Source organism: Epinephelus fuscoguttatus, linkage group LG15 (assembly GCF_011397635.1).
Source record: "Epinephelus fuscoguttatus linkage group LG15, E.fuscoguttatus.final_Chr_v1".
NCBI classification, from domain to species: domain Eukaryota; kingdom Metazoa; phylum Chordata; class Actinopteri; order Perciformes; family Serranidae; genus Epinephelus; species Epinephelus fuscoguttatus.
Genome location: NC_064766.1, coordinates 28,474,607 through 28,486,973, shown reverse-complemented (window position 1 = coordinate 28,486,973; position 12,367 = coordinate 28,474,607). Strand labels below are relative to the sequence as shown.

Here is a 12,367-nt window from a genome sequence, read left to right as displayed (position 1 = left end):
ATGAATCTTTCAGATCATAATGAAAATCAAACCGGTACAGCCACTGAAGGTCTCTGTCCTTGGACCATCTGCCATTTTCTGCTTTCTCACTTTGGCTTTGTTTTCTTGAAACAAATTTGACATCATGCTACTTAAATATTACCACAATAAGAGTGGCGACTTCTTTCCACCTCTGCGTTTCAATTTATCGATCAAGGCATTAAAAATAAATTTTAAAAGCTTCAAGAAATCACAGTACTTATGTGATTGATTTTCTTTCGCATCCCTAAAATTCCGATGGGCATCATAGATTCCCAGAGAGGATGATATTAGAGGTTCTCTGTTAATGAATAAAGAACAGTAGTGTGTCTTTTTAAATGGAAACATCACCTTACTTGTTGTTGAAAAAGTGGTGAGTGGTTGATATCCAGTTCTCTGTTACTGTTCTCACCAGCTGTGGATCAAATAGTCACTGCAGGAGATGTTTGTATGAACTGTCTGACTCTGGCCTCATCACCTTTCTGCCTCTGACATTTCGAGATCAGCTCTTCTCTTTTCTGTACTGCTGTGCTCTGAACTGATTTCTTCTGTGCTCACTGCACCTCCTCTCCTCTGGCCTCCCCTCTTTTTCTCTCTTTTCATCTCCTCTGCACTCCTCTTCTCCCCGACAGCAATCAGAGTGACAGCCTTTCATACAGCCAAGCCTCCAGATGCAAACAACAAAAATAGCTTCAGTTGTCCTCATCGGTCCGGAGACAGACTGTGATGGCAGTGACTGATGCGAAAAATCTTTGACGGACTAAGAATATGACATTGTTTTGAAGCCTGCTGTTTATCACGAGGAACATCTGTATCTGCCTCACATATAAATAATGTGTTTAATCACCGACTGGAAAATATTTTAGTGCTGTTCTGCTTTGATGCTCTTCGAGATGTACAGCATTCGTTGCAACCATCATCTCACTCTGTAGCTGTCATTGTTGAACACGACAGTAAAGACTTCATGCACCTCTCTGTTGCATTGTTAACATTTAGCTCAGTCAGTGAAACATATGTAGGATTGATGCAACCAGTCTTTCTGGAATGTAATCCCAAGTGAATCAATTTAGTCCTAATATTTTTTGCGCTTACTCGCCTCCTCGAAGCATGTGGATCTACACACTTTTGCAGTTTTACAGCTCATTATATAATTATTATATACAGTATATTTATAATTTTAATACTGTAATTTTCCACCCACACATAACTGGCCGAGCTTAGTCTTTAGATACAAGATGAAACACCCTGAAATTATCCCTTATATAAATTCATTTTGATTAGACAAATAAAAATATTACACTACTATAAAAGTTGTTAATGAGTCAGATAGCAAGCTTTTGCCTTTAGAATCAAACAGCTGCAACTCTGTACTAATAAGGTTGTGTATATGGCATCTAATTTCTAAAATATCCAGTGATCAGTTAAGATACTCTGGAGTCTCTCTCTTTCTCCCTCTGTTTGTGTGGTTATTTGTGTGTGTGTTTTTGGCAAATATCCAACCATAAGCTTGGTGGCCACAGTTGAATAGACCTCACTCCACCTTGGGCCAGTCTCATGAAGCAAGACCAGTAGGTTTCTGTACCTTATCTTAAACTTTGGGTTCAGTTGGAATCAGAAGACAAATGAACATGGCCATATTGTATGCTGCAATGCCAACCTGCTCTAGCATGTTCACATACTGGTAACCTGTTTTAGGCATCAAATCAAGTTCATTTATATAGCACATTTAAAAACAACCGCAGTTGACCAAAGTGCTGCACCAAGTTAAAAGAATGACACACAAATATATAGCAATATAAAATGCACACAAATATGAAACAGAATAAAGCCGGTACAATTACAATTACAAACGTGAAAAGATCATAAAATACTAAAATATTAAAGGGATAATGCACCCAAAAATGAAAATTCAGCCATTATCTACTCACCCATATGCCGATGGAGGCCCTGGTGAAGTTTTAGAGTCCTTACATGCCTTGCAGAGATCAGCGGGTGGAGCGGATAGCACACCTAATGGCAGACGGCGCCCCAGACTAACGTCCAAGAACACAAAATTGAATCCACAAAGTATCTCCATACTGCTGATCCATAGTGATCCAAGTGTGCTGCAGCCACGACATAAAAAGTTGTTTGGAAAAACGTCATATCAACTCTGTTTTTAGCCTCATTGTAGCCTGCAGCTCTGACTGCTTCTCTGTACTCCGCGTTCACGTGTGCGCGCTCAGGGTGATCGGTGATCTCTGAAGAGCAACAGTCTCGTCAGTACTGATGTCCAGATTCCCAAGTGCAGGCATCGCCAATTCCCAGTCTGAGCAGCAAAGACTTTCCTCATCCGTTGGCATTGCTTTGCATTTGAGACAACTACACCACCAGGTTTCCAGTGCTTGACTCCGGTATTCTGTGGCTGGATGAGGCTCATGAGCTGCGGCGGCTGCTTCGTCCAGTAGCCTGAGTTCCGTCCAGTATACTCGGGCTCAAACAAATACAGCTCAACAAAGAAATGCTGTTCCTCCTCAATTTCAAAGTCTTCAGACATGTTGGGCTGTCCTTGGCTAAAAGACCGTAGTGCAAATTATCTTTTAGCGATTGTGGCTACCATTGTCTCCCCCTGCGGTGCACGTGTCACGTGATGTAAACACGGGTGAGCAAAGCTCATGCTTTCGCTGGTCTCGTGCAGGCGTGCACACGTGAACGCAGAGCACAGAGAAGCAGTCAGAGCTGCAGGCTACAGTGAGGCTAAAAGCAGAGTTGATATGACGTTTTTCCAAACAACTTTTTATGTCGCGGCTGCAGCACACTTGGATCACTATGGATCAGCAGTATGGAGATACTTTGTGGATTCAATTTTGTGTTCTTGGACGTTAGTCTGGGGCGCCGTCTGCCATTAGGTGTGCTATTCGCTCCACCCGCCGATCTCCACAAGGGATGTAAGGACTCTAAAACTTCACCAGGGCCTCCATCGGCATATGGGTGAGTAGATAATGGCTGAATTTTAATTTTTGGGTGCACTATCCCTTTAAAACCACTACAAACAACCAGAGGCCATTGAAAACATGTACGTTTTAAGAATTGTCTTGAAAGTGTCAGTAGAGGGGGAGGATTTAATTGAGAGTGGAAGGCTATACCAAAGCTTTGGAGCAGCTACCGTAAAGGCACGATCTTCCTTACCCACCAGGCTCGACCTCTTTGTATATATTGGTTTGTGCTTTGTTTGCACCTGATTGTTCTCTAGTTTTTCTATTTTGCATGCACTGCAGTTTCCCTCGAGATAGATAAAGTTCTGTCTTGTTTTATCTTGTATCAAAATCTGTAAACAGCCTACAAACTAACTATTGGAGTCAGCACACAAAATTAAGGATCTCACTGTGGACAGATGTTTGGCTATCACAACGTCAAGCAATTCTAATGCTCATATTGACTCCATTGTAATTTTTTTTTTTTTTTTAATTAATAAGTGAATATGACTTACTTCACATGGAGTTATAAATTAAGTTGGGGTTTAGAGTCTAGACTTTATATATTCCAAAAATAGATTCCAAATTCTCGTAAATTTATCAGAAGAGCCATTTAATGAATCTTAAGCCCCCTTTACACTGCCAGATTTTGTGGCGAATGTTGGGCAAGCTGCGAGCGTTTAGACACACAGAGCCGGATTGGCGAGTTGATCTGAGGTGCCAAATTTTTCACCTCATAGGGTAAACATATTGGCGGGACCTTTTTGGTTTAAAAAGAACAAGGTGCCCTTCAGCCACGGGAGGAGCTGTTGATGACTTGTGGGATGGGCTATTGATGACGCCACAAGTGCGACCTACTGGCGGCGGATAAACAGGAAACAGCTGATAGCAGGAATGCTAGTACTAGTAGCAAGAGGGAAACGCAAACCCAAAAGACACTGTAAAGATGAGCAACTGGGGAGACAAGGAATTGCATGCCCTCCTTGCCCTCACAAACGAAGAATGCTGAAAGAAGACTGATTGGGCTTTCCTGCAAATTTGCACAATTCCTATTTAAAAAAGGCTTTAGTTTCTCAAGTTGGAGATGTTGCATCACTTATCTCAACCAGCTGTGGAGTCCAGCTCCACAACAGTGACGTTAATACAATAGCAGGGCTCGAAATACCACGTGCATGTTCACAGGAATGCACGTAAAATTTGAGCTGTGCACATACTCCTCAGCTCTACATACTCTGGTAACTTGGCACAGACGATATGTTGTGTAGGGCTGCCAACTCTCATGCATTGACCGTAAGACTCACATAGATAATACTTTTCTCACACTCACGTCTATCTCTTCTCACACAATGAAAACCGGATTTATAACATTGCGGAATGAGAAGAGGACACTGACAGCACACGGACGAAAATACAAAACAGCTGGCCTGATCGTGTGAAACCTGGTCAACCCAGCTGCTGTTGGATTTTTGATGTTTGTCTGTTCATGCTGTTACCATACGAGTACTTAGAGCAGCCATTAAGGGCAGAGCAATATTTTATTACACATCATATATCAATAAGTCTTGTTAAATATGTCACCAAAGAATTCCTTATATGATAAAAACCATTTAATCCTGTTCAGCATGACCCTGATCCTGACTTAACTGTATAGTTTTTGCGAAATTAAATGGAAAGTTACATCATAACACAACGACAAGATCTTAGAGATGGAGGGATAAATGTACCAAATGGTGCCAGAAAAAACCCAGTTTCGGAGCAGGATAAGAAAATGTATGCATGTAATTTTGAAAGTAGCATTCACCCGTGAATATATGCAGAAAATAAGTATTTTTAAGGCAGCCCTCAGATGAAAGGACAGTCACACAGCACATAGAAAGGACAGAAGCCACAACAGAGCAGAGAGATATTGATAAGCTAAAAAAATAAATATATAAAACTTAATTTGTGACACTTTATTCATCCCTGTAGTTAAAGTCTGAGGTAAGCAAGTTTGCTTAGAAAATGCAGGTAAACAATTCAGGGCAGCTGTGGCTTAGGAGGTAAAATCTGTTTCCTGACTCATTGCAGGGTCAGCAGTTTGATCAAAGTGATGGTTGGACAGCACCTGGCATGGTAGCTTGCTGCCATCAGTATGTGTGAATGAGAGACAAAGTTATAACACTAAAGAGAAAAGATAAAATCACTACATAAATAAAATGCATTTACCATTTCATTCATCCGCATAAGGGTGATTTTATATCTGTTGTTTAGTTAATTTGGTCCGCACCAAGAGGAAAAAAAATATTGTTGCATTTAGTTCTTGTCCAGTTCCTGTTCACTCTGACATTTTACAAATGAACCAAGAAGAGTAACCGTAAAGTTATACTGACGGACATGTAAGTTGTTGATTGGACTGTTTTGGTGATTGTCATCTTGCATCATCAGGACCCACGTGCAGGAAATCAAATTCCATTGACTGACAGTGTCATGATCCTGGGTTTTTGTTTTGGAGATTACTGTTTGTGTTCCTTGTTTCATGTTATTCATTCATGTTTTTTCCGCATCGTGTGTTATTTTGTAGATTCTCCCCTCATGTGTCGTGTCTAGTTTTACTTCCTGTCTTTGTATGTTTTCCCGTCTGCTTTCTGTCACACCTGTCTCACTAGTCCTTCCCTGTTTCCAGAGTCTTCCCTTCACACCTGCACTGTATTCGTCTTGTCTGTTCCAGCCTAGTGTTCCCCTCCACACCCTTGTTGTTAGTAAGTCTCCATTTCCCTCCTTTTGTGTCCCCCTACTCCACCTGTGTCTCGTTCTTATGATTAGCTTTCTGTGTATATATACCTGTGGGTTTCCCTTTGTTCCTGATCAGTTCATCCTGCATTCATCTTGCTTTCATTCCTGTGTTGATTCCTGTGCTCACCCCTGTGTTCTTGGTGTCATTCCCTGCTTCTGTTTGGATTTTGGATTTGAGGTCATTGTATTATCCGGATTTGTTTTCAGTTTAGTTTTGGTTCTTTAATTTATCTGCCACCTATACCAGATGTTTTTTTTATCAGCTGCATTTAAGCTCGCCTTTTTTGTTAAAACTTGTTACTCTGCATTTGGCTCCTCCCTGAACTTTATGACAGACAGAAGTTTATGCAGCACTTTAATGCTTCTGATGTGTGTATTCATGTTCTTTGGTGTCACAAAGAGCTCCCCAAGAAATAACTGGCTATGAGCATTATTAGTAGGCTGCAAATCAACCACATGTAATTCAGGGCTAATTACTGTGGGATCGCTGCCACATACTTTTCACTGGAGTTAATTAACTCACAAAGAAATCTGAGTCAGATACCACAGCAGTTTTAACAGCTTCTAGCGCTGACCTGCATACATGTCACCATGGTTACCAATTGCATAAATATGTCATATACATTATGCAGGTCAGTTCTAAGACTGCAGACATATTTTGTGTGTAGTTTCTTTTGAAATCATGCTAAAATCACATGTCTGCTATCATAAAATCCTGTGGTCGGTTCATCTCCTTTAACGCCACAAACGAACTGCACTGCACTGGTGGTTGATTGGTCCACACAAGGGTTTGATTGACAGCTCCACACCAGCCCAAACGAGCCAGACTATCCGATCAAGTGCTCCATAATTCTTTTATTAAAACAGAACTCACAGCGCAGGTGTGAAGGCACCCTTAAACTAATCTGAAAATACAAATGTGATGATGTCAGAAATAGTTGATATACACATGGGTGAATGTCAATCAGTAGCTGACCAACAAAATATTCAAAAAGGCCCTTTATCAATGTGAAAGTTAGAACATTACCGTAAAAAACACTATTAAACACCCATTAAAGTTAGCCATCTGTGGGTTGGACTCTTACATGATAGTAACCTCAGAATATCACCTTCCTTAAGGCGTGTTTGTGAAAACCCACAGGCCTGTAGCATCTCCTCCATCTCACACTGCTCTTAGACTGTTACCCTGGTGACAGGTGAGGATAATCCATCATTGTAATTGTACATTGTCTGTTTACAGAGAGGCTTTGATATTCAAATGCGATACAAGGTTACTGGACCTTGAGCTTCCAGTAAAAGGCTTCAATAAATACAAAGAGTTCTGTTTGTTTTCAAGGAGCAGCTTCTTTATTACAAAGTCAGTTTCACTTATTGCTCAGTGGAAAGTGTTTCTTGCTTTATTATTGTCAAATAAGCGTAGCGTCTCCTTTTTTTCTCTGTCAGTGAATAATCATAATTACATTTCCTTTCTTTGTGTCCTCTCAGGTAACATCAGAAACACAGAGCGGCTGAGCTATGACAAGCAGCAAAGCTACAAGATTATGGTGACGGCCTTTGACTGTGGTCAGAAGAGAGCAAAGGAAGATGTGGCTGTGCATATTGATGTCAAGCCTGTCTGCAAACCAGGATGGCAAGGTCAGAGATAAAGAGACAGCCACTGAAATGCTCTCACAATGCCTTAATATACCTGGTAATAATTGACAGAAATGTACTCATTACTATGCTGGTATAAAGTGCACTGGCATATTGTTTAAACGTGCTTAAATATAAAGCAGCACCATCAAAATTGAAGCAGACGGTGCAGTTTTTTAGCATATCCTTTCCCTCAAGGGAACTCTATCTCATTTTAGAATGAACGTCTCTCGAGGAAATCAGAAGACCTGACAAAAAACTCCAGAGGGGAAGTTGACTGGAGTGCGTTTTTTTTTTCTCCTTTAACATGCTAGCAGCTTGGCATTCGAGCCAGCCCGTTTCCCCTGCTGCTTCACCTGTCAGCACTGACAGCATCTCAGGAGTCAAGCTCACACAGGAATGAAAGAGGAAGACAGAGACAGATAAGAGGGGAGAGGGGAAACAGAGGAAGGAAGAGATAAAGAAAGAGCCCCAATGAACAGGCAACTCGAGGGAGGATAGAGAGAAATAAACTTATGGTAATCGAGAGAGGTGGTGGTTGGTCTTACAGTCTTTAAAAAAATCACAGTTAGTCAGTAAAACCACAGTCTCCTGCAAAGCTGCGGTTTCATTATCAGAAAGCACGTCTCTAAAACATCAGAGTGAGTAGAGCTGTTTTTAAATCTACAAACAGATCCCCTTACCGGTTTCATTCACTCTCATCATATTATTACAAAGCTCCAAAGGAAGCGTAGCCAAGGATGATACAAAACTGTTTAATCATGGACCAAATTTGCTTCTTTTTTTGCCAGTTTCTACAAACACCAAAACTCATGTGGATGGCTTTTTTTTTTTTTTCCCTTTTTTTTTTTTTTTGGGGCATCATTACACACATCCACAGGAAACAAAGGAAACGAAGGAGAGAGAGGGACAACAAAGGGTTCCGGCTGGACTCAAACCACAGATGTGGCTCGTGTGTAAAGCAGTGATACTCAATTTATGGTGCGTGGGCTAAATCTGGCCCATTTTCTTATTCAAGATGAAAACAGATATGAAGTAATTTTGTGTTGTGAGTGTAAATAAGGTGCCAGAATGCATCATATATTGATAAATATTATTAATCATTCTTTATTAACTGGTCCCCAGCCTCCTGTCATTTTGCAAAAGTGGCCCCAAGACAAAGCAAGTTGAGTTAGCCAGTGTAGAGCTTTGATCTGTTCAAGCCTGACCTGAGCCCAAATTATGGGAGCAGTTTTGGGCCCAAGCCTGATTAAAAACCTGAATTTCCACTGTAAATGTATTTAGTTTTTTAATATTTAAACATTCATTAAAAACTTGTCAACACAAGTCTTTTCAGTGCAGTAACAGATGTTTGTGTCACAGGGTGTGCTCGTAAACAGCCACTCTGGTGCTCAGAGTGGCTGTTTACGAGGTCAGGGCGCTGTTGGAATATATAGTTGGGTTAAGAGCACCACACTCTTGGAGCGTAAGAGCACCGAGCGCTTTGAAAGTGAAACTTAACTGTTTGTTGATTCACATGGAAATGACACACTCTTAGACCAGGAAATTGGCAAGAACCTGTCCTGATTCAAGCTCAAGGGAATGTTGAGAAATTTCGGCCTGGCCCAAACCCAGCAGGTAAGGTTGGGCCCAATCACGTTTGGGCAGAGAATCAAAGCTCTACATGGGTGGCCTCTTAAGCCCTGAGCTACAGGGGCTCTGCATGTGGGGGGTATATAAAAACTTCTATAGTGGTTGTATATATGACGAAATCTGACTTGAGAATAACTTCAGCCAGTCAGAATAAACTTTATCCAACATGGTGAAGTTTCCAAATATGGCTGTGTCATTAAATTCACTTTTAAGCAATACTGTGATGCACAAAATACTTGATTGCTACAAAACTGTGACACTGTGTGGTTTGGAGTCAGATACATTTGTTTGTGATAATAATCATAATAATACTGTTGAGCTATTCGAAGATATATAATTAACCAAAAAAGGTACTGAACATACGACTGGATAAATAAGACTTGGATTAAACTGACGTTTTATGTGATAGTGTTAACAGATGTTTTGATATAGTTTTGCTGTTGATGTTGGTTTTTGGATTCTTTGTACTTTTCTTTGTGATTCATGACCAAATGGTCATTTAGGGATGTGAAGTATTACTCCACACACAGAGAGGCTGGTCTAAAGAGAAGTATTGTAGTACCAAGTGAAAGGTTAGTGGTGAACCTGTGGTTGTCTCAGAGAAGACAAATATCAAAGGCAGCCCTTCTCAACATCAAATACCTACTGTTTCTTAAAATATGTGAGGTGGAGTACAAAGTGTGGTGTCAGCTGCAAGAGACGGGTGAGACAGAAGTATCTCATGTTATCCCCACACCGCAGTGAAACCACAACCAACGTGATGCTTCGATATCCCAGTGTGTTTGTAAGGTCAATTTAGTCAGCTGTTTAAAATGAACTACTCATCAGGTTTCATTTCACATAAAGTAAGAATGAACTAATGTATGATATAGACTCATACAAAAGTATTGAGTATGTATTTATCTGCAGAGACCCTGACCTCTGCTTGGATTTTTTTTTATTTCCTTCTTATTTGCTGTGATCTGGACATTTATGGGCACAGCGTGTAGGTGTGGTTGGGTCATTATAAAAAGGTAGTTACAAGCAGAACACATCCAAGAGAAAGCTACAGAAATCTTGGATACAGCATTGGAAAAACACTTTTTTCTTTTTAATCTAACCAACCCTTTTAAGATTAAAAATCTCCTTTTCCAGAGTGTCCTGGCAAAGTCAGGCAGCAACATAAATTACAAACAGACACAGAACAAAACTTCAGAATAAAGATGTACAGCTCCAAAACAAGAAATGTGAAACATGAAATAAGATTACTACAAAGAAAAGCCCACAAGTATGTTAATATATACTAGAAGTGAACCATAAAAATGCAAAAAAAGGGCAACTACACCAATACAAAGACCACCTAAGGTCACCGTGATATCGGCATATAGGAGATTGTGTACAAAAATCTGGCAATGGTACTTTGAAACGGCCAAGAGGACTTAAAGATTCCACATATAAGGAGCTGCATACATAAATGCTAGCTTGCAAAACTCTGAGTGTACCCTAGGTGCAGACAGTAAAAACATGTTCTGAGAATAGATAGCCATTTTCAATTTTTTGCTTTTAATGTACACACGTAAGTATGCTGGAAGTAGGCCAAGAATAGCTTTCTAAACAAGAGAGTGCCAATGAACACTCTGCAAAATTGTAAGGAGAGCCAGCCAACACAAGCATACAGGATACATATATAGCGAGGTAAAGCGGCAAGCAGACAAAGCTGGGTTTGGTGATTCTGTTTACAAACAGTTACCGATAATTCCTGCATAGTATACCTTTAAATAATTGATTTCACCTCCTCCATATGCATTATTTCCATGTATCTAAACACACTGAGAAAATCACTCTTACCATGACAGTCAGTATCTTTGGTTTAGAGTAAATCAGTCTGTTGACTGGAACAACATATAAAGGTCTGAATACTGTATTGCATGGCCATGGTGTAATTACACATGATGGTTTAATGGATGTTTTTCAGCTACCCTAATGCTAAGTCACATGTTTGATGTCTCACCCCATGTCTAATAACATCATGTAATTGTGTGCTATATGATGAGAGAAGATAATTTAAGAGGAAATGCTTGATGTTACAGACAAGATCCATTAGTGCAAAGAGAGCAATGAAAACGACGTGAATGCCAGTTGTTTAGGCTTTAGGGACACTCGTTGAGGGAAATGTCAGTGCACATCACAGAGGGGTGGAGGTGGACAGAGAGTCAGTGCAGTGTTGAGAAAGTTGTCCGGCATTCAACTTTATGTAAATGTCATCTTCATGTGCAGCAGAGCTCTGAGGGCCACTGATTTCAGCACAGTATGCCTGAAAAGGAAAATACTCAAGAAAAGAGGGGGCATGTTCAGCTTTTGATCAAAAACATACCGATTTACAGAAAATAAAACCATTGACAACAAAACAGCAGCTGGATCTTCAAGATCTTGCTCTTTGGGGGAAGAAAAATTCAATCGTTTCTGAGATCCAGATGGTACCACGGGGCTATCGACTTGCAGTATTTGAATCACAAAGGAGCACTTGCTATCGTACCCGGCTAATATCCTCATTAATGTTGCATGATTCTTTGCAATTTTTGGCTCATAAAAGAGGCCTTACTGCATAATCCTGTTGTAAAACCATTAACCCATAGTAGCTTTAAAGCCATGAATAAAACATAATGCAATTATGCATTCAAACATCAAGTCTTTTGTACACAACCTTATTTATCATGTGTGTGTAAAGGTCAGCAGTGCGTCTGCAGCTCTTTTTTTGAAGAAGGCTCTCTGGCATAAATAGAGGCTAAATACGTCTTGCTCCACCTCACCTCTCACTCCTCCTTGCCGACCTGATCGCAGTCCGCCTCTCTTCTTGTCTCAGGAGACTTGATATTATATTCTGTAGGCTTGGAAAGAGCTGCCAGGTGTCCGCCTACACACACAAGCGTGTGCACATTCACAGTCCTGTACATGATCATGCTCGTGAATCCCTTTCTCCACTGCGATTCATGAGTTCTCGAACATTGTGGATAGATATAACACCTGGGTAATGAAAATATAACACCTGGCAACAGTACTGACAGTTACAAGGAGGTCAGCTCCTCCTGTCATGTTACCAGCCCTTTCGGTCTCCTTTTGACACGACACAGGGCAGGAAATCACTGAGTCAATATCAAGCCTGTGTGGTTGCCTGTCATTCTTTGAAGACCCACAGGCTCATTATGAAACCATAAACCACCTATAGCATAACCTAAATGTTATTTCTTACATCTCTGTGGACAGGTCTAATAACAATGTTAGCAGCGAGACATTTGTGCATCCTACAGTGAACAATGTTTAAAGATATAAATATACTAAAACAGATGTGTTTGTTTGTTTAAAAATAAATTTTTTGTTAA

General features: G+C 40.4%; 1 protein-coding gene across 1 annotated transcript in view; it reads left to right on the top strand.

Moving 5' to 3' along the window:
• The window catches only part of clstn2a (calsyntenin 2a), a 230,103-nt gene that overhangs the window by 161,933 nt on the left and 55,803 nt on the right, over positions 1-12,367 (top strand). The window contains exons 5-6 of the mRNA XM_049598117.1: positions 6,922-6,940; positions 7,230-7,379. Coding sequence (XP_049454074.1) covers positions 6,922-6,940; positions 7,230-7,379 — 169 coding nt within the window. The remainder of the gene's footprint in view (positions 1-6,921; positions 6,941-7,229; positions 7,380-12,367) is intronic.